The 22,355-nt window shown below is 42.0% G+C and overlaps 1 protein-coding gene across 1 annotated transcript in view; it reads right to left on the bottom strand.

Annotated features, from left to right (window-relative positions):
* FMN1 (formin 1) overlaps positions 1 to 22,355 on the bottom strand; it is a 457,430-nt gene that overhangs the window by 156,985 nt on the left and 278,090 nt on the right. Inside the window, 6 exon segments of the mRNA XM_027553461.1 lie at positions 2,110 to 2,230; positions 6,480 to 6,539; positions 7,633 to 7,779; positions 9,231 to 9,360; positions 18,700 to 18,788; positions 20,940 to 21,001. Coding sequence (XP_027409262.1) covers positions 2,110 to 2,230; positions 6,480 to 6,539; positions 7,633 to 7,779; positions 9,231 to 9,360; positions 18,700 to 18,788; positions 20,940 to 21,001 — 609 coding nt within the window.

Here is a 22,355-nt window from a genome sequence, read left to right as displayed (position 1 = left end):
ACTGGCATCTCTAAAGATTAGCAGGGCATTTTTGTTTAAATATTCAATGTGTGTGGGGCAGCCCCGCTTTCCTCATTTGCCTTGGTGGTGAACTTGATGTCTTCTGATGACATGCCATGCAAAGAAGAAAAATAGCTGAGGTATTGTTCAGCTTTCCTGCATAAGGCAGCTCCTCCAGCTTCAGAAGTTCCTGTATGTCCTTAAAATTGCCTGAGGAACCTATCAGTTGAGTCCTCAGAGATCTGGAGTGACACCACGGATCACCCTAGAGAAAGTAAGGTACATTCCTGCCTCTCCACTGTCCTCCGAATTCACTCTTCTTTTCCTTTTGTTATTTATCATCAAATACACAGAGACATCAAAGGCAGGGGGCCGAGCCAGGATGCCTGATAAAAGAGAGCGCATGGAGGGAAAGCAGGCGAAGAGGAAAGATCCAATACAGATCAGGTTTCTGCTCAAAGACCACAGGAGAGGGCAGGCCGTGGTTTCACAAGCACCAAGAGAGAGAGAGGATGGGCAGTCAGGGACAGCCCTCGTGGCTCAGATGGTAAAGAATCGGCCTGCCAATGCAGGAGACACAAGAGATGTGGGTTCGATCCCTGGGTCAGGAAGATCCCCTGGAGAAGGAAATGGCAACCTACTCCAATATCCTTGCTTGGAGAATTCCATGGAGAGAGGAGCCTAAACATCTAACATACACATGTACGACACAAGCCTAGGTCCTCTCTGCTACTGCAACAGCTACCTTGAAGACTGGCCTGGCCCTAATTCTGCCATTGAAGAGGGACAGAAAAATACTGGTATGTGATGGCTTACTCTGCTTTCTTACAATAAGAATCAAGCTCATCTCAGTCAAGGAAAAAAACTGTTTTTGAGGAGAGGAAAAAGAATGATCATGTGTTCACAGATCACATTCCTGGACAAAACATCCATTTGGTTGAATTCACGCTCTTGACCACATCAACAGGAGGAAAAAGAAACTCCACATGTTCCTTTAAAAATCATTTACAAGGTAAAAATATTCAGTTGTAACCACCATCCTTATTTAAGTAAGTTTTATGCCTAAAGTAAGAATAAATGGCTCGCCCTGCCACCGGGAGCAGATCTTTCCCACTTTACTTGCATTTCCAAGCTGTCCTCCGTCTAAGACTTAGATTTCTGAGTACTCTTTCACAATAAACATTTTTAAAATGTTTATTTTATGTCTTAGTGTAAAAATATTCCTGGTGCAAGCTCTTCATTTCCTCAAGCTCTGCTTTTGGCGCTCTGGGCTCCATTTCCACATTAACACGCTCCCTAAATCCTCCGCAGAGCTCTTCAATAGGAGTTATACAAGCTCTGAGGCAAGTATTTATATTCTTGGACAAGGAGATGTCTCCACTGTGAAAACACAAGACTTGAGAGATGCCAAAGGAAAATTCCTGCCCAACAGAGACATATTTTCACCTTTTAAAAAAGCCAAAAAGGGCTTTCAGCATTTTGTTTTGGATAATTAAAAATGTAAATTAAACTAAAATAGACTGTTTACTATGGGTCTTGCCATCACTATTAAACTTATATACATAAACAAAATATATAGGAATGTGAGTGTGCATTTTGCATGACAGCAAGAGAGAAGGAGAGATAAGGCAGCATAGTAAACTAGCTTAGAAAACACAAGGCATGAGATTTTCTAATTAGATTTAATCTGCCTCTGGCTGTGTGAATATAACTTTTCTAAGCCTCATTTTTCTCATCTATAAAATGGAGTTAGTGTAGTTCCTGCTTATTTGGGTTACCTTTACCTTCTTACCCTAGTTAGAAGAATCATATAAGATCACAGTAAGAATTAAAAAAAAAAAAAGAGTTGCTGTAATTATTATTATTAAAATTATATCTATTACATGTTGGAAAATATAGGTAACAAGATACATATGTAGTACCCACTGATTAACAAAAGAGAAAGATGTGTAAATAAAGTGACTCCAAATGGTACACAGAGATGGGAGTGTCCCGAAGACTGTGGTAACTGAACTCTCACCAATTCCATTCCACGAGCCAGAGAGATATCATCCTCTTCAACCATTTAAAAAATATCTATGATCATAATAACAGAACAGTTCCCATTACCTTCTAGTTGCCTCTTCAGTTTTCTCAAATCTTTTATAAGGTCTTCAAATTTGACTTGAGAAGCCAAGAAGAAATCCTGTGGTTCAGGCAAGGGGAAAACGCTCTTTTCTGTTCCTGCTTCCTAGAATAGATGGTAAACAAAAGTACATTATACTTCTCAATTGTCACGTTCAGTTGAAATTCCAAAACATCTTTTTTTTGGATAGTCGGATAAGAATCATAGCAAAGATCCCCTGCTATTCCTAACTTTGGACTGGTTACTTTGAAGTGCTTTTATGTCTTTTGTACTACCATTTTGGTCTTACTGGCACTGAGGCCAAGGCTATGGCTATGGCATGGGCTGAGGTTTTAATTTTTTTAATTAATATATTTTTTGGCCGTGCCTCACAGCATGTTGGCTCATAATTCCTGAACCAGGGATCAAACTCGTGCACCCCGCAGTGGAACCTGGGAGTCCTAAACACTGCACTGCCAGGCAAGTCCCTGGGCTGGGTTCTAATCTTGAATCAAAGAGAAAATAGTCATATAGGTCCTGATCTTAGACCTTCTATTCCCATGGAAAAAAGGTATAGGAAGAACACATGAAAGTGCTTAAACTGAAAGTCCCTGTTGAGCTTCACATGGTAGCAATTAGATAACTCATCTTTGGGGTATGCCCGTGGGTGTGAATTAGAAGCTACTGGACTAGGCAGCACTGAAGGGGGAGAACAACTGCACTCATTTATGCTCTTACCTACCTTCCTCTGCAGTTTAAAGCTCGTGCATGTGTTTGTGTGCACATGTGTGATCAAATTCTTCACACATTTGTAAAGATTCTCCTAATGTTGCTTGCCTTGGAAGTATAAAGTTAGTTGTTCAGTCGTGTCCAACTCTTTGCAACCCCACGGACTGTGGCCTGTCAGGCTCCTCTGTCCATGAAATTCTCCAGGCAAGGATACTGGAGTAGGTTGCCATTTTCTTCTCCAGAGTATCTTCCCGACCCAGGCATTGAACCTGGGTCTCCTGCATTGCAGGCAGATTCTTTACCGTCTGAGCCCCCAGGCAGGAGCTATCTTAGTAGGTATTTACAAAGGCGTGGCTGTGTAGAGTGCTGACAAACGTCACAACTACAGCTAAGAGAGGATCTCAGCAGAGAGACATCCAGAGGTGCACAACCTGTAGGCACACAGGGAGAAGCAGAGCCTCAACTATCTGTTCCAGTCCAGCCTGCTTTCTCCCGAGTTGTTCAATGTAAGCTTTGTGTCCTACATATCTCAGGCCGTCTTCGCTTATGCTTCTCTCCACACAGAGTACTCTGCCAGCTCTCCTTCACATTCCATCTTCCCTACTGCCATTAGGACTAATTCCAAACTCTACAACTGCTTTACAAGGCACTTTATGATCGGGCCTCTGTCTCCATCTCCAGCCTGATTTCTCCCTTCTCCTATCTCTAACTCCCTCACTTTCAAAAAATAAAAGAACAGGCCACAATCTCTTGCTTGTAGACTTTTGTCTACAAAACTGTCTCTTTCCAAATCCTTCCCCAGGCCCTCCTCAAACGTCCTGGTTCATACTTCTTCAAGTCTCAAAACAGCATTTCCTTAAAGCTCTCCCCAGAACTCCAGCACCTGGATGTTTCCAAGAGCCCCCGCTACTTCCCGTATCACAGCACTTATCAACATTAATTTAAAAATTGCCTTGTTAGCTTGGTGTCTTCCCCAGTAGACTATGAACACTTTGGAGGCAGGAATTATGTCTTGTTCTCAGTTGAGTACTCACCATCAGGTCTACCAATAAACTGTGGCACTATTACAGACAGCTTACAGAACACTGTTCTGGGAAGTATGCATCTTGGACAGGGGTCATCTACCTTCTTACCCTCTTTTCTTGTGATTTCAAGAATTCCCTGGGTCCTTCCCTCTTCCTTTAAGACATCCGGCCCCATTTGTAATGCTAGAAGAAAGTGGTTTTCCTCATTTGATCAGAACAATATTTTACATGATCAGTGTACTATTTTTTACTTTCCTTATGTTACTGCTCTAAAAAACAATGGAAGCAGTGCCCTAGTATGAGTGCCAAGATGGAACAACATCTAAGATGCTTGCCACAAAATTCCACGGTAATCAACATTGGAAGAACTCATGCATGTCTCTTTCTAGTCTTCAAAACTTTTTATCAGATTCAGTCTCAGTTTCTTCTTCTTTTTTTTAAGGTAGAAAAAGAGAAAATGCTGCTGAGCAAATCAGCTTAGTAGTAGCTCTTATGCAGAGGACGCAATGGCATGCCACTCCAGTACTCTTACCTGGAAAATCCCATGGACAGAGGAGCCTGGTGGGCTGCAGTCCATGGGGTCACGAAGAGTCGGACACGACTGAGCGACTTCACTTTCACTTTTCACTTTCATGCATTGGAGAAGGCAATGGCAACCCACTCCAGTGTTCTTGCCTGGAGAATCCCAGGGATGGCGGAGCCTGGTGGGCTGCCGTCTATGGGATCGCACAGAGTTGGACATGACTGAACTGACTTAGCAGCAGCAGCAGCAGCTCTTATGAAAGTTGCTCAATTAAGAGTTCAAAAGACATGGCCCTAGAAGGGTTTCTTTAAACTTCACATAGACCTCAACTTGAACCAAAAATCATCCATGAGTAGAAGGAAGCTTGGAGCAAGAGTCACCTTTCTTCTGCTAATTGCTCTTCACCACTAACCACAAACATCATCCCTTAGGCTCCTAAGAGGGAAGGGATCATTTTATAAATCACATAATCCTACACTCTTGAGTGATATTCATTCTGCTCAGTGAAAAACTGGGAGAGCACCACACAGTTGTTGACTTCTTATTTTTCCTAAACTGGACCATCCTATTGTTCAGTTGCCAAGTAGTGTCTGACTCTTTGTGACCCCATGGACTGTAGCACACCAGGCTTCCCTGTCCTTCACTATCTCCTGGAGTTTGCTCAAACTCATGCCCGTTGAGTTGGTGATGCCATTCAGCCACCTCATCCTTTGTCACCCCCTTCTCCTGCCCTCATATTTCCCAGCATCAGAGTCTTTTCCAATGAGTTGGCGCTTCACATCAGGTGGCCAAAATATTGGAGCTTCAGCTTCAGCATCAGTCCTTCCAATGAGTATTTAGGGTTGATTTCCTTTAGGATTTCTGAAACTAATCTTATTGGATTTTAACATTTTCCTCTGTGAAGCTGATTCCACTGGGTTCAGCTCTCTTCATCAGGAGCCAAATTCCATAGGCAAATGTTATCCTTCCTACACAGTGCGTCTGTGTAGGAAGCATGGCTGAGATAGAGACTATGCATAAATCTGCTCATGTCAACTTTGAACTGTCACCCCAAGATTCTTCAGTAGAGTTCTTCTGCCACTTTGGTACCTATTGTCAGAACTGTGGGTGCACAAACATTGCCTCAAGCTCAACACACCTGTACTGCTCTACCAGAAAACATCTGTCACCTCCATTCATCTAATTCTTCACAGATGCTACTGACTACATGCTTGTGGATATTTACAGTACATTCAACTCAGTAAGTATGTATCAAGCACCTACATTACAGTCAGTCAGATAAACCCACCAGGAGGGGAGGACAGATGATGAAAGGCTTCATCAGCGCTTAGCTTGTCCTCTGCATGAAATTGAAGGCCTTTTGAAAAGGACGCCCTGGAATCTTGACTTTTCTTCCCTCGCTACCTAGGAAAAACTCTGCCTTTGTGGATAGTTAAGTGGGACTCCTGACAACATTTTCCCAAGACTTTTTCCATTTACTGACTGCTAGGTTTCTCAACAACTTACAATAGTACCTCTTTCTTCTCAAAGCTAGGACTCCTTGTTCTCGATTTAATGAGAAGGAATAAAACATAGAAAATGGTGCTCAGGTGGATTCTCACAGAAATTTTTATTTCTAATGGCCAGTGTAATTTAAGCAGGGAAGATGGATTTAAATTCCACGTCTTTAACTTGTTCACCAATGAACACTGCTGATAAAGTATTGGGTATTACTGCATATTAAGTTCCTAAATTTTGGTCTGCAGCCCAGAATCTAGTTTCAAATATAACCAATTACTGAATGGATATAGGTTTCACAGGAACCCTCACAACCTGGTCAGAAGGCGCTGAGATGACTAGGGATCTCTCTGAAGCTGTGTTACATAGTAGATTAGGAGGCAGTAGATTTGTACTGAATAATGCTTCCCTTCACAAGAGTCAACTAAATTCTCTTGGCTTCAGTGTTCCCATCTGTAAACCAAGGAGGCTGGAGAGCTCTCAAATTCTATGTTGGACTTGAAATTCATCCATCCAGCCATCATCCAATTTCTGAATGCCAACGATGTGAAGGAGTTGAAACTCCATTAGGTGCAGTTTTCCACATAATGCCATTTCTTACCTGATCATAGTAACGCAGGTAATATTTCACCACGTAGTCCACCAGATTAATCCCATTATCCTAGGTTTAAAAGAGAAGCTTAAATGAATATCCTTCACATGAGACTCTGCCATAGTATACAGTCAAAGAACTGAAATCTCATTTTGTAACTCTTATACTTTTCTGATACCTAGTCTTGATTCTGTTTGATACTGGTGAAATTCTCCTCCTTGTCCCATTCATTTTTAATGGCATCTATAGAAAGAAATGACACTACACTTTTCCTTTGAGGGGGAGAAAACCCAAACAGATAATCAATCCATAAGACCTCTGAGGTAATGGCTAAGACATGCAACCAACCAACCAAAAGACTATCTCAATATTTTCAGGCATAAAGCCAAGAAAGGAGGAGGAAGGGGAGTGCTAAAGAGAACCAGGGAGCAGAACAGAAAAACCATCCCTCCCTTCCCACCTCTCAAAAAATGTGTGTTCTTAATGGCATGAAAAACAATCAAGATGGCTTAAAAGGAACACCCTGCCACTTTATGACCCTGGGACTCCAGGGGAGAGCGAGCCCTCCCACAAGGCAGCCTTTGTGTCTTGTTCACGTGGGTCTAACTCTAATTTGCCTCTGTGTTTCCCCTCCCTCCATTCCCCCTCCCTGCCCCCCGACAGGGATGCCTAGCTATGGGCTGCTTGTTTCTAAAGAGAGCTCTGCAGGGGTGTGGAGCCAAATGATAATCAGGCTCAGAGGGGTTGACAGTGGACCCCCCAGTCCAATTGTTGTGGACCAAAGGATAATTCAAACGCTCAGCTCCCTTGGTGATTCGGCATCGCTCCCTACTCAGGGGTGAGTAAATTACAAGTAGCTAACACCAAATTCAAACAGATTCAAGTCTTGTGCTATGGCTAATACTGTACACTATCTGTTTTATCCTCTCATGGTAGTTCAACATCTAACTGTGTGCTTTCAAGCAAATGAATGTTGGGAATTTTTCGTCAAAAGAAGATCAAACACGAAAAACCTGTATTCAAAAGAAAGCAAAGAAAAAAATGTACTGCTAGGAGGAAGATAGAGATGAATGGAACAACTAGGGATACTTAAAACAAAAAAATTGAAAGGGTAGAAGGAAAATGATGGCAGATCACAGAAACTCATATGAAAAATAAATACCCGACTTTTGACGTCCTTGAGTTTGGGCAGAATTTCTAAGCTATATCCATCTGCTTGTCCCCGAGTCCTATTTCCTCCATTCATATAATTTCCAAAAGCCAGAATGAGAGCTAAAATATCTTTTACACTCTTCATGTGCAGCAAGCCCTGGGAAAAAAAATAATAATTATTATGAGGCTGAACTCCAAAAGCACCTATGTTCATTTAACAACAAATGTTCACCAAGCACCTGATAGTCTGTTTGCTGGCCTGTTACCAATAGGATTTACAATTGGTGAAACAGAAAATACACTTCATAAAGCTAAGTGTCTTAAAAAAAAATGTTAACAGCCATCATGTTTTATCCTTTCAATGAATTACAAACTGTACATGTTTTAACACTGAATATTAAATATTACATTTCTATTTGAGCCAATTTTATTTTTTAAATACTTATTTTAAGGGATTCAGAAATTGAAACAAGAGAGTTGTTACAGTTAGGTTTTGTATTTGATGGCTTCTAAATACAAAAGGTTTTAAGATCATTTGAGAATCTGGTTTTGGACACTGTCTGTATATAAACAGCATAGTTAAATGTTGGGTAGATACAACAGCATGCCTATTCTTCCTTATCCCTGGAAATAACCCTCAGAGGTGAACTACAATAATGTATTTCGAGGTCACAGGCTCTGTTTATTAAGCGCTTGCTGATTTGTCTGTTAACTATTACAATTTCAAGCTTCTTGGGGTTTCTTCAGCTTCCTCTCTCATTTGTTTCACCTCTTTCTCTCTCATTCTTTGGCTCCAAGTGCAAATTTTCAAATTGATACTTTTCTCCCTTCTCTATAATTTCAGTTGACTTTATTTTCCTTTATTTCAGGGTAAAGACAGAAAACCAACCGCAGCTCCAAGTTGACCTCTGTTCCTGCTTTTTAGGGCATTATTAGAAGGTGCATATTATACACCTTGGTGATATTTATGCTTTCTTTATTGAAATCTTTTATGTCTTAGAAGGGGAAAAAAAAAACATGCCTTCAAATAAGCAACTAAACTCTACAGTATTTACGGAGGATCATCATGTGGTTAAGGATGTAGGTCACTGGGAGAAAATGCCAAGTTGAAGAATTTATAAAGAACACCAGTGGGATGAAGCCAGCAAAAATTTATTGGCCCATCACTCATTGCCATAATTATTTATTTCATTTATCAAGTCTCTGGAATCTTCTTACAATATTTCACTATGTAAACACATTTCAGATGATCCAGTGCATTGGTTTAAGGCAAATCTCTTGCAATCTTAGACAGAGTAGAAAACACACTATACTATTAAGGTTGGTTTTAAGTGGCCAGTATGTATATTGGGAGGTATTTGGAATAGGTGAGAAATCTGTAAAAGTGTTATTTTTTTCTCCCTCTTTATCCTCTATCAATCTGCATCTCCTTTCTTACTCATTCACATACATGCACACAAACTTATGGGATAATTGTCACAGGGAAATACACAATCTTAAGGCAAAAAGTTTTCTACAAAGGGACTCAAGTTGATCTTTCCCACTCTCCACTCCCTCCTCCACCCCCAAGAAAGGCAAAGTTATCCTTGAATTAGGCAGCAAACATACCTTAGAAGCTCGTGTGATGATCTCTACCTTTCGGTGCAAGGCGGTGATACCCTCAGAAAAGACAGATCTGAAGATTATGCACTGGGCACGTTCAGCAAAATTAGGGATCTGGGCTAACTCATGTAAAAATCTGTAAAAATTAAGAATGAATCAGCTGACTTCATATACAGTCACACAGGAAATAAAAAGACAGCAGAAAAAGATTCACCATGAAAGCATTTCTTATTTGACAATGTCAATCGAACCATCATAAAAGGTATCAAATAAGCAAACTCAAGGGATGTGCTCTACTGTGGACAACAAAACCACTTTTCAAAATGGGTTTCCGTATAACACCTCCCACCCATCAGAATGGCTATCATCAAAAAGAACACTAACAAATGTCAACAAGGATGTGGAGAAAGGAGAATTCTCGTACACTGTTGGTAGGAATGCAAATTGTTGCAGCCACTGTGGAAAACAGTATGGCGGTTTCTCAAAAACCTAAATACAGAATTACCTTTTGACCTAGAAATTCCACTCCTGAGTATACATCCAAAAAAACTGAAAACACTAATTTGAAAAAATATATGCACCCCAGTGTTCATAGTGGCATTATTTATAACTGCCAAGATATGGAAGCAACCTGTGTTCGTGAATAGATACACGGATAAAGAAGATGTACACACAATGGAATGCTGCTGCTGCTGCTAAGTCGCTTCAGTCGTGTCCGACTCTGTGCGACCCCATAGACGGCAGCCCACCAGGCTCCCCCGTTCCTGGGATTCTCCAGGCAAGAACACTGGAGTGGGTTGCCATTTCCTTCTCTACAATGGAATACTACTCGGCCACAAAAAGAATAAATTTTATCATCTGCAGCAACATGGACGGACTTGGAGGGTATAATGCTATGCTAAGTGAAATAAATCAAAGACAGACAAGTACTATATGATATCACTTATACGTGGAATCTAAAAAATATAACCAAATCATGAATATAACCAAAAAGATGCAGATTCACAGATACAGAGAACAAACCAGTGGTTACCAGTGGGGGAGGAGCAATATAAGGCTAGGGGAGTGGAAGGTACAAATGACTGGGTATAAGACAGGCTCAAAGATACACTTTACAACACAGAATATAGACAATATTTTCCGATAGCTGTAAATGGAAAGTAATATTTAAAAACTGTATACAATTTTTAAAAATTAAAAATACATTAATGGGTTTCTATAATGGTAAACAAACGTATGATGTATAAGAACAGAAAGTTAATGCAAGTATACTGAACCACATCAAGTAATCTATCTCCTGCTTCCCAATAAGACTAAACCCAAATGGGAAGCATTAATCTTTACAGTCTGAAAAAAAAAAAGAAAAGAACACAATCAACTCCCTTTATAGTGCAGTATTGTCTAATGGTGTATTAACATAGGCTAAGTGAAGACGAGGCAAATGTCTACAGGCAAGTGACTAAAAGAAATCTATTTCTGAAATGAGCTTACTATTATTTTTCTGTTCAATCAATTATAATAGTCATAATGATTCTATTCTACAGGTGTTTACTTTTCCACATGAACTTACTTTCACAGACAAGAGTTCATAGTTCCATGCTTGGAACAAGGCAGGCACTCATTAAGCGAGAACAATCTAAAGTTTCTTAAAAATTACAGCAAGACAGGTCTTAAAAGCTAAAGGTGAGTCCTGACCCACACACAGAAGCTCACTGTCTGAGCAGCTGGGCACTGGAGCCCCTTGCAAAATTAAGTTGGAAGAGTTACATATTCTCGAAGCCAACCACCCGAGGAAGGGGTATAAACCAAAATGGATGGAAAGAGTTGGAAATGAATCCAGAAGAGGAGAGAATCCACTAACAGCTATTAAATCCATTCTGGGGTTGAAATGATGATTAACTGATAGTTCTGAAAGTCTTAGTCAAATCGTAACATCAATACCCTGACATTTTGTAACCTCTTACCAAGAATACTTTTACACAGGAGCAAAGCTGGAGCCCCATTTTTTCCATAACCCCCCAACGTTTCTTAGTTAAGACTCTGTGCCTCTTTTAGGGACACTTGGGTTTTAATAATAATTCTAATAATCAACTGTTTTTCTTATTCATCCTACAACCAGGTCATAATCCTTTTTCTTTTTAATCGCACTGAGATGAAGCAAAGAATGCTCATAAAAGAAAACATACCTTTGTTTTAAGGTTTTGTAACTTTTGATTATTATGAAAACCATGTGATGGGATATAAAAATGAAAACCCAAAGGAATTCTGAATCAGAACAAGATGAAAAAATTACACACTATATGTAAATTGCTTCTTTGCTAAAATTAGTTTCAAACCACTGATTCATTTATGACTGAAATCAGGGGTATCACCAGTTTTCACAAACGCGAGCCGTAAAAAGCTTATGGGCCGGGAGGCATCTGGTCCTGTGAGTGAATCTTGGGAAGTCTGACATATTCAAATGCTGCCGAGAGATATCTCAAGGGTAGCACCCTCCATTTCTCCCTTTCCAAACGCAACCATGAAACACTACTCCCAAAGTAGGACCTATATCCCAGAGAAGGTACACTTCCTTATTTAAGTGGACACAGTGAGTGAAGAACTGATGGCAAGAATATACAGATCAACACCCCAGCTCACCAGCAAGAACTTAGAAGAGAAGAAGGAAATGCTGGATAAACAATCATTTATAACTAGTCTCCAGAAAGGACGTTAGGATCCACAGAAGGAGATGAGCCCATAGCCTCAACTAATTTGTGTTACCCAGAAAAAAATGAAATAGAACTACAAGGTTCCCTGGGCTCAAAGCTTTACTGGAATTAGGGTTGGCACTAGGAAGGCTTTCAGGGAATCTTAAAGACCCCATGTTCTGTGTATGGAGAAGGGGCCAAAACACATATCCAGAGTTGAGTCAGGAATGATATTCAGAAATTTCACATTACTTTCAGATTGGACTCTAGGAAATGTGTCACCAAAAATACTAATAGCATCAGTCACCAAGAATTTTACTGTTTTTCGATGTGTATGAAGCACTTACAGTGTGTCAGGCACCATGCTAAGACGTGAGAACCTAATTTAACTTATACATAATTGCTTCTTGATCACCTGAGAAATAAATCCTCAATTACCATGGAGTTTGATGAGTGATCTTGGTGATGGGACCTAAAACAGGAGCTATGGATGTCACATGCCGGGTATCGAAGTCAGAGCCCTGGAAGGACCATGTCAGCCCAGATCTCTGGGAGCCCTCTGGTGCTTGCGCAGGTCATGTGTGAGAAACTGCCAGTGAGAGCCTAGACAGGCTGCCTGATATTCATGGGCAAAGGGGAGAAGAAGCTAAAATGGAGCTTCATATTCTAAAACAAAGATTTCAAGCTTTTTCTGAATGAATGAATGATTTGAAACAGAAGAGTGACACTTCCAGCTTTTTGTTTTATAAAATTGTCCTGGCAAGGCTTGGATGATTGACTGGAGGTTATCTGGACTGGAGCGGATCTGAGGCTGGGAATACCTGGAATATTCTAATGGGGTAGGTGAGAGGGCCACCAGTGTGGATGTACAGGGGCAAATGGTTAGAAAGCAATTGAGGGGGCCAGACCCAGAGAAGCTGACCCATCCCCTGAGATACTGAGAAAAGTCCAGGATGATTTGTGGGTTTGGGGCCTGGTCACCTAGCAGAAGGTGAAGATGAGAAAAACTAGAGTAGCAAATATGGGAAAAATAAAGACTTGAGGAAAGCACCATTTCCCATCTACCTGAGAAAGTACCAGAGGCACATGCTGTACTGTGCTTAGTCACTCAGTCGTGTCCGACTCTTTGTGACCCCATGGATTGTAGCCCACCAGGCTCCTCTGTCCATGGGGATTCGCCAGGCGAGAATACTGGAGTTAGTTGCCATGCTCTCCTCCAGGGTATCTTCCCAATTCAGGGATCGAACCCAGGTCGCCTGCATTGCAGGAGGATTCTTTACCATCTGAGCCACCAGGGAAGGTTACCTCAAAGGCTATGAAATGTCTAACATCTTATTCCCTCTCCTCAACTGGGTTTTATATTCTACCCATAAGGGAAGGGATAAGCACTCTTTTACCCATCCCCAAAGAGGGGGTCTTGGGCATTATTAGCTCATGGTACTCATGAATATTTATGGACTGATTTCCTTTAGGACTAGCCTATGCTAGGGCCAGAGATAGGAAGGACTAAATATCCCCAAAGAGCCACAGACTAGGGACCTTCCCCTTCTGTCCTTAAGGCCGGATGGTCTTGCCAGGGTGGACTGTAACTAGAGTCTGTATACAGGAGAGATATTCTGCACCTCACAGAGAATGGGTCACACATGTACAGCAGTAACTCAGCTCATAGCAGAAATGACACAACAGGCCACTGTTTTCAAGGAACTAATATTTGGTTAATGATCCGTCGGAACCCTGAATGTTAACATTTCTGTCTGTGCATGTTGTAACCTATGTTCCTCCACAGAGGAAAATGCTAACAGAGCCTTATTTCAAAAAGTCAACGTGTCTTCATTTGGTTGGGGCAGGAGGGCAAGGCAGCTATGGGCATAAGTGAAAAGTGAAAGTTGCTCAGTCATGTCCAACTCTTTGTGATCCCATGTACTATACACTCCATGGAATTCTCTAGGGCAGAATACTGGAGCGGGTAGCCTTTCCCTTCTCCACGGGATCTTCCCAACCCAGGGATCGAACCCAGGTCTCCTGCATTGCAGGCAGATTCTTTACCAGCTGAGCCACAGGGAAGCCCAAGAATACTGGAGTGGGTAGCCTACCCATTCTCCAGGGGGTCTTCCTGACCCAGGAATTGAACTGGGGTCTCCTGCATTGCAGGTGGATTCTTTACCAACTGAGCTATCAGGGAAGCCCGTAAGTAGAGCATCCCAATAGGCTATATACGGTATCCTCACTTCAGGCCAGAAAAAGCTCACACCAGGCCTAATCAAATGCAATAGAAGCTCCCAATGCCTCACTACCACCCCAAGCAGAGTGTGAACAGAGTTGAGGACCATCGCTGGAGAGAGTGGTTCTCAGAGAGCCTAGTCCCAAGCAGATGACATCTCTGTGGGAAATGGCTTTCTACATCTGGCCCCATGGCTCAAGAAAGTTGATGAGGTGAGTGATGAAGCCAGCCTCTCCAGACTTGAATTTATGGGACCGGGCACCACAGGAATCTCAGGAAACTGCAATGTTGAAACTATAAATGATTCATATTTTCCAGTATGTAAAACATGCTTATAGTCAACTCACTTGGCGCTAATGGCAAGTAAGTGGCCAAAAAATCAGACTCTGGCATAAATCAAACAAATGCTGTGCTGTGCAGGAGGTTGGGAGCAAAGGTGGAATTCACTTAGGGCTGGAGGCCCTACCTCTCTGGGCCTCACCCTCTAACAAGTGAGTCCAAACACATCACCAGGACAATATGGCCATCTTCTTTGCTGTCAGTAAGAGCTTAGCATGTTAAGGAAGCCATTAAAATGACCACTTACAAACTTTAAAAATGCCCTTCATCTGCATCTCTATTTCTGCCTTGGAAATAGGTTCATCAGTACCATTTTCCTAGATTCCACATGTGTGCACTGATACATTTGCTTTTCTCTTTCACACTTACTTCACTCTGGGTGACAATATACCAATAAACATTTTTTAATAAATTAAGATAATAAAAATGCTCTTCTATCCAGATCCTCAGTAGAGAAAGCAAGAACAAGAAGTCATTTTGTTAATTACCTGCTACCATTACTTTTTGTCTTGGCAATTAATCTTGTAAAATGATACCAAAAAGGCATTAACACAGAAGGAAAAGGGGACCCCTTCCAGTAGCAGGGGCCCACTATTCATTTCAGCAGGTTGGCCATTCCTATAGCTTAGAGCAGGGATTGGTGAATTATAGACTCCAGGCCAAATTCAGCCCATCACTTGTTTTTGTATGGTCCATCGGCTAAGAATGGTTTTCACATTTTTAAATGGTTGGGGGAAAAGGCAACAGAGGATAATATTTTATAAGGTGTAAAAATGATATGAAATTCAAATTTCAGCATCCATAAATAAAATGTTATTGGCGCACAGGCACGTCCATCATCTATGGCTGCTTCTGGACTGTAACAGTCGACTTGAATAGTTCCAACAGACTGTCATGGCCCACCAAGCCTAAAGTACTTACTGCCAGGTCCTTTACAGGTAAAGTTTTCCAACTCTGAGCTTAGAAGATCATTGCTTAATGTGGTATAGTTAGCACTACCCAAATGCTTACTCACATGATGCAAAGAGCCAACTCACTGGGAAAGACCCTGATGCTGGGAAAGATTGAAGGCAAAAGGAGAAGGGGGTGCAGAGGATGAGATGGTTAAACAGCATCACCGACTCAATGCACATGAATCTGAGCAAACTCTGGGCGATAATGGAGGACACAGGAGACTGGCACGCTGCAGTCCATAGGGCCACAGGGTCGGACATGACTTAGCAACTGAATAAGAACAACAAATGTTTGGTATGTCCTACTGTCCCTATTATAGACTGAATGTTTGTGTCCGCCCAAATCCATATGCTGAAATCCTGACCCTTAATGTGACAGTATTAAGGAGTAGGGATTTGGGGCAGTAATAAGGACATGACGGTTAATCCCTCATGAGTGGGGTCAGTGCCCAGCAGAAAAGAGACACAAGAGCTTCTTTCCTCTCTCTGTTCTCTGCCACGTGAAGACATTGGCAGTCCACAGCGTGCAAGAGCATTCTCACTAGAACCTAGCCATGGCTGCAGCTGGATCTCAGACTTCTGGCTTCAGCAACTGTGAGATACACATTTTTGTTGTTGGCAAGTCACCCAGTTGAAGGTACCTTGTTAGAGCTGACTAAGTCAGTCCTCAAATATTTCCATGGCCTTTTTCTAAATATCTGTTATTATTCTTTTCATTTTCGGTCATTAGCACCTTCAGTTCAGTTCAGTTCAGTCGCTCACTCGTGTCCAACCCTTCTCGACCCCATGAATCGCAGCACGCCAGGCCTCCCTGTCCATCACCAACTCCCGGAGTTCACTCAGACTCACAGACATTGAGTCAGTGATGTCATCCAGCCATCTCATCCTCTGTCGTCCCCTTCTCCTCCTGCCCCCAATCCCTCCCAGCATCAGTCTTTTCCAGTGAGTCAACTCTTCACATGAGGTGGCCAAAGTACTGGAGTTTCAGCTTTAGCATCATTCCTTCCAAAGAAATCCCAGGGCTGATCTCCTTCAGAATGGACTGGGTGGATCTCCTTGCAGTCCAAGGGACTCTCAAGAGTCTTCTCCAACACCACAGTTCAAAAGCATCAATTCTTTGGCACTCAGCTTTCTTCACAGTCCAACTCTCACATCCATACATGACCATCGGAAAAACCATAGCCTTGACTAGACAGACCTTTGTTGGCAAAGTAATGTCTCTGCTTTTCAATATGCTATCTAGGTTGGTCATAACTTTTCTTCCAAGGAGTAAGCGTCTTTTAATTTCATGGCTGCAGTCACCATCTGCAGTGATTTTGGAGCCCCCCGAAATAAAGTCTGACACTGTTTCCACTGTTTCCCCATCTATTTCCCATGAAGTGATGGGACTGGATGCCATGATTTTCGTTTTCTGAATGTTGTGTTTTAAGCCAACTTTTTCACTCTCCTCTTTCACCTTCATCAAGAGGCTTTTTAGTTCCTCTTCACTTTCTGCCATAAGGGTGGTGTCATCTGCATATCTGAGGTTATTGATATTTCTCTTAGAAATCTTGATTCTAGCTTGTGCTTCTTCCAGCCCAGCGTTTCTCATGATGTACTCTGCATATAAGTTAAATAAACAGGGTGACAATGTACAGCCTTGACGTACTCCTTTCCCTATTTGGAACCAGTCTGTTGTTCCATGTCCAGTTGTAACTGTTGCTTCCTGACCTGCATACAAATTTCTCAAGAGGCAGGTCAGGTGGTCTAGTATTCCCATCTCTTTCAGAATTTTCCACAGTTTATTGTGATCCACACAGTCAAAGTCTTTGGCATAGTCAAGAAAGCAGAAATAGATGTTTTTCTGGAACTCTCTTGCTTTTTTGATGATCCAGCGGATGTTGGCAATTTAGTGGAAATTAACTCATTATATTAGAAAGCATGACATGGGATTGATCACGTGATGGGTCAGGGGTAGGGTTGGTAAGGATGGCGACTCAGGGTGATGGAACTGAAGGGGACGGGAGCCCACTGAGTCACAAAATTCCTAGGCTTCATGAACTAACTAACTTTGGGTGTGTTTTGGGGAGAGTCCTGGCATATGCTCCACATGAAAGCCAATCAATGAAGTGTGCCCAAATTACCATAAAGGTTTGTCAGTAATTGAGTAAACCTAAAAATCCCCCACCCAGTCACTGGGAGATGATTTTTGGACCTTGCTATAACAAAGGAAGTGGGGTATTTTAGAGGAACCAAGGCAAGGTATGAAGGTTTCAGGACAAGCCGTTCACCTATCTCTGGGGCTGACTTATAACCCTGGTGGTGGTTTAATCATTAAGTCATGTCCAGCTCTTTGTGACCCCATGGACTATAGCCCACCAGGCTCCTCTGTCCATGGGATTTCCCAGCAAGAATACTGGAGTGGGTTGCCATTTCTTTCTCCAGGGTATCTTCCCCAGCCAGAGATCAAACCTGGGTCTCCTGTATTACAGGTGGATTCTTTACCAGCTGAGCCACCAGGGAAGTCCTACTTACTCTAAACTCGATCGATTTCCTCTGTTTCTATCCCTCCCCTCCTCTCCAAGCTGAGAAGGGTACCCTTCCTTGGGCAGGAAGCACTCAAAGGAGCAATAGGCAAAGGAGCCCTCTGTCCATTCAGGACCCAGCCCACATTCTCAGAGTCCTGGGTGGAACCTGGGGGGCTGCAGATCCCAAGAGCCCAGCAAAGAACAAGAGTGTGTGGAGTACCTCAAAACAGAGAGCAGACATGTCTAAACAGTGACTGGAGAGCAGCATAAGCACGTGCAAATGAAGGATGAAAAGTCACACTGAAATTAGGAAGAGCAGGTGGAGAGTGTGGGGAGAAAGCTGGCACATGCAGGCAACATTTACTGGATACGATATTTAGGAAAATCAATTTGAATCCTGTGACTCTGACATCATCTCTTTCAACTGCATCAGCAGAACCTTAAACGGAGCAGTAACTTCTTCCTTCCTCAGTTACCCTTTTGGCCAGAATGTTTAGTCTAGGAGGAATTAACGATTTGCTAGGACAAGAAAAGGGGAGTCACGAGGGGTGGGGTGAGGGCTTGAGACATGCTACCCAGCAGCACAAATCTCCCAGCTGCCTTTCCCGGCAGTCAGGTCATCCTGCTGCATGCAATAGGTCACGGGAATGACGCTGCTGTGACTGAGCTTGGCACAGCTTAGATGTGGTTATTCGGAGCTGGAGGCAGGAAGATAGGGAAGGCCCTTCTCCTTTTATTAACAGAAAAGTGTTCAAGCATCCTTACTGCTCAGGTTTATCCAGCAGCTTCAATTCTTCCTCTTTGGATGTCTCATAATACTTTCTTATTTTAACGAGTTCATCCTCTTGGGCTCTCTGTGTTGAAATAGAAGCAAAACACACACAAAAATCAGCAGTGAGAATCTGTCTAAAGCAATATGTCTCAAAGTATGGTCTCTGGACCATTAGCATCACCTGTCACTAATTAGAAATGCCAATTGCAATTGTTGGCCCTATCTTGGGCATAGGGCTTCCCAGGTGGCTCCGTGGTTTAAAAAACAAAAAATCTGCCAGCCAATGCTGGAGATGCAGCTTCAATTCCTGGGTTAGGAAGATCCCCTGGAAGAGGAGATGGCAAACTACTCCAGTATTCTTGCCTGAAGAATTCCACGGACAGAGGAGCCTGGTGGGCTACAGTCCATGGGGTCACAAAGAGTCAGACACGACTTAGTGCAACTGAGCACATCTTGGACATACTTTATGCAGGAAGTAGGGCCAACACTCTTAAGAGTGGGGTTCAGAGAGCCCTCCAGGTGATTCTCAGGCTAACGTTTGAGAATCACTGGCTAAAACCCAATGGTCATATAAGTAACCTGAGCTGGATATACAAGCCAGGAATTTAATTGCTACCTTAAATCCCTAGTGTCTTTCCCTGTAAGATGAGATATGGGTCAAGCTTTCCTTAGCATCTGCTTCCTCATCCTCAAAACAGCCCTCCTAACTTACATAGGATCCTGATTTTTAAATTTCTGGTCAGCAGGTTCTCTCTGAATTTTCTAAGTATTTGCTGTCTGCACTACTTACTTTGGCATTTGGTCTCATACTTTCTCAATGTATCCACCTATGTCAATCATATGTGGCTTACTGCTACTGTAAGCTAACAAGTACCCGCCACGCACACAGTTCTTTTTGCCTTTTACAAAGTCCTCCAACATCAAGCATTGCATCCTTGTGTTATAGATGACTCCACCGAGACTTAGACTAACTACCTGGTAAAGAGCTTGACATGAAACATCTTTCTTCTATAATTCCATGCTGCCCTCCAGGTATTCCACACATGTGCCAGGATGGCCTAGGATTCGTGCATCTTCTTACCTATTAATGAAAGCCTTCCCAAAAGAAACATGGGACATTCCCACCCATCATATTATATTAATACTAAACAATTCCTGATATACAAAAAGGATATAAAAACGTGAAGGGAATCGGAAATCCTGCTAGACTGGATTAACACACTATTCAAATTTTCTGTGAGAGGTTTAAAGTCCCTGGGAACCGAAGTATTGAATCATTTTCTGAGCCTGGTAACCAAAGCATGCTATACAGCTCTGGGAAATAGCATTACTCAGTAAAGAGAATCTGGTTCAATCTATATATTCAAATCTAACAGAGTCAGTGAACCAGAGCAGTTAACAATTATGGGAACTGGGACTCTCTTGTGTCATGTTCTCAAGAAAGCCTGTCAATTACTCTGGTTATTTACACATATAATCCACATTTAAAGACCATATATGTATACAGTGCTGCTCATTTTCAAAATACAGTGCTACTGCTATATATATATTGAGCTCTATTTTAATAGTCACAGAAATCATGTAGAGCCTATTATAATCCCCATTGTACTGAGGATCAAACAGGTTTAGGAGTTTAACTGACCCAAAGCCACTCAGTTGTCCATGACAGAGCTGGATCTCAAACCTGAATATCTCACTCTAAATCCAAAACACACACTCACCATCCGATACTATTTCCTACATTCAATGCCATCAGCTTCCCTGGACTAAAAGTAATCATCCAAGCTGGAGACAACATCCTCATTCCTCAGAAGATGACACTGGTTATACACCAATATTAAGCTGGTAACTTAGCTTCATTCACTCTGATTGCAAATCACAGGGCCGCGTTCTGTGGCATAGATGTGGCCTCCCCATTGAACCACCCTCCCCTGTAGAAGAAATCTACTAACCCAGATACCACAGTGAGGGGGAGGGATGTCAAGACATCCCTCACTGTATTGTGAGGGGGAGGGAGGTCAAGAGCCTAGTGTTTCCTCATGTTCACTCTCATTTGAGCTGGCTTTTCTGTACCTTACTCTCTTCCACGCAATGTCAAAATTCCCACTGCCAAGGAACATGAATGGATCAGTGATTTTTTGGGTGGGAGGAGTCACATACAATGATTTTTTAGACATTAACATATTTTTTAAAGTTAGTTAAGATACAAAAATCTGGAAACTCTGATACTCACGTTTTCATATAAGGCTGCCAGGGTTTCCAGATCAACCACAGAATCGTCCACATTAAAAATGGCTGCCGAGCACCCAAAGAGAACGAGAAAGGATAAGAGGTTAGACCGGACTCTGCTGCACTAACGTTTACTCCATGTCCAGCTACCAAGCAATGTAAACGTTTGCCCTCTCTCACACAGGTTGTCTTCTGACATGCTCTTGCCCCCTTTCCTTCTGCACCAGGGGGGCCCTGTGAAAGAAACCAAAGTGGTTCTGATTGCTGGCCTAAGCCTTGGCCCTGCCTGGTTTAATTCCTCAAGCTCTGCATCCTTTCTGCAGTTTAATTTAGGCTCCGCAGGAGAAGTGTTTGTGTTTTAAAACTAAATCAGTTAGTAGGTTTGAAACACAATTTTAAATCTTTCTTCCCGCCTGGTAATTGAAGAGATTTAATACCTAATGCACCAGAACTGACGCTTGCCCATTACCAGGAAGAGGGAGAGAAAAAAGACGATGTTGGCAAATTAAATGAATTCAGGCATGTGATTTCAGGCACCTTTCCATGGCTGCTGCAAACATCTTGTTTGGATTAAAAAGACAAGAAAAAGCAATAATTGCATCAATGGCAAATTAAGATTATGGAAACCTCCCATGAGCAAGTCTTAAGGCAAGTTCTCGTTCCCATGGTTTTATTTGGATTCTACTTGTTGTTCTGTATCTTAAATAAGTCATTTAGCTGTTAACTAATATGCCTGTGATTTCATCTAAAAAGATTCCTTCCCATATATACCAGCATACAAACATGGAGATTTTAAAGCCTTAATGGATTTGGCAATCAAAGTGCTTGAAATAGGCAGCTCCACATCTTTAAATAATTATTCAAAACTAATAAGGTTTGTTCCCTCAACCCCACCTCCCTTCTCTGACTTTACATTGTGAAATTAACCAGCACGCTAGTAAATTTTCTACGTGGCAGGCTAATTAATTTTATTAAACCAACCAGTGATATTTAGAATGCCTTAAAATTCTGCTCGTCAACCATTACTCTGTTGGTTGGCATTACACCATGGTTTTGGAGAAGGTAGGGATCAAGGTAAAGGGCAGGTTGCTTTCAAATTGTTTTGCTTCTTCTACGGTTTAGAATTGTATGAACCCCTTTATACAATTTTAATAAACTTAATTAACTGAGCTAAGATCATGTAACTTCACAGAATACTGAGAAATGTACTTAAAATTCCTTCACAGGGCACCTTCTCTAATTCAGGAGTTAATCAGCAAGCTGTTCCTCAGCTACATGGAGTAGTGAGAAAAGAAGCGGTTAATACGCTAGTGACAAAGTCAGTCATCTCAGATTCCACCAAGACGAAGGAAGATTACACTCCTGAAAGGCCAATCTAAAACCACTAAAGAAAAATGTCCTTTGAGGAAAGAAGGAAAGA

The sequence above is a fragment of the Bos indicus x Bos taurus genome, chromosome 10 (assembly GCF_003369695.1).
Source record: "Bos indicus x Bos taurus breed Angus x Brahman F1 hybrid chromosome 10, Bos_hybrid_MaternalHap_v2.0, whole genome shotgun sequence".
Lineage (NCBI taxonomy): Eukaryota > Metazoa > Chordata > Mammalia > Artiodactyla > Bovidae > Bos > Bos indicus x Bos taurus.
This window is presented reverse-complemented; position numbering and strand designations above follow the sequence as displayed.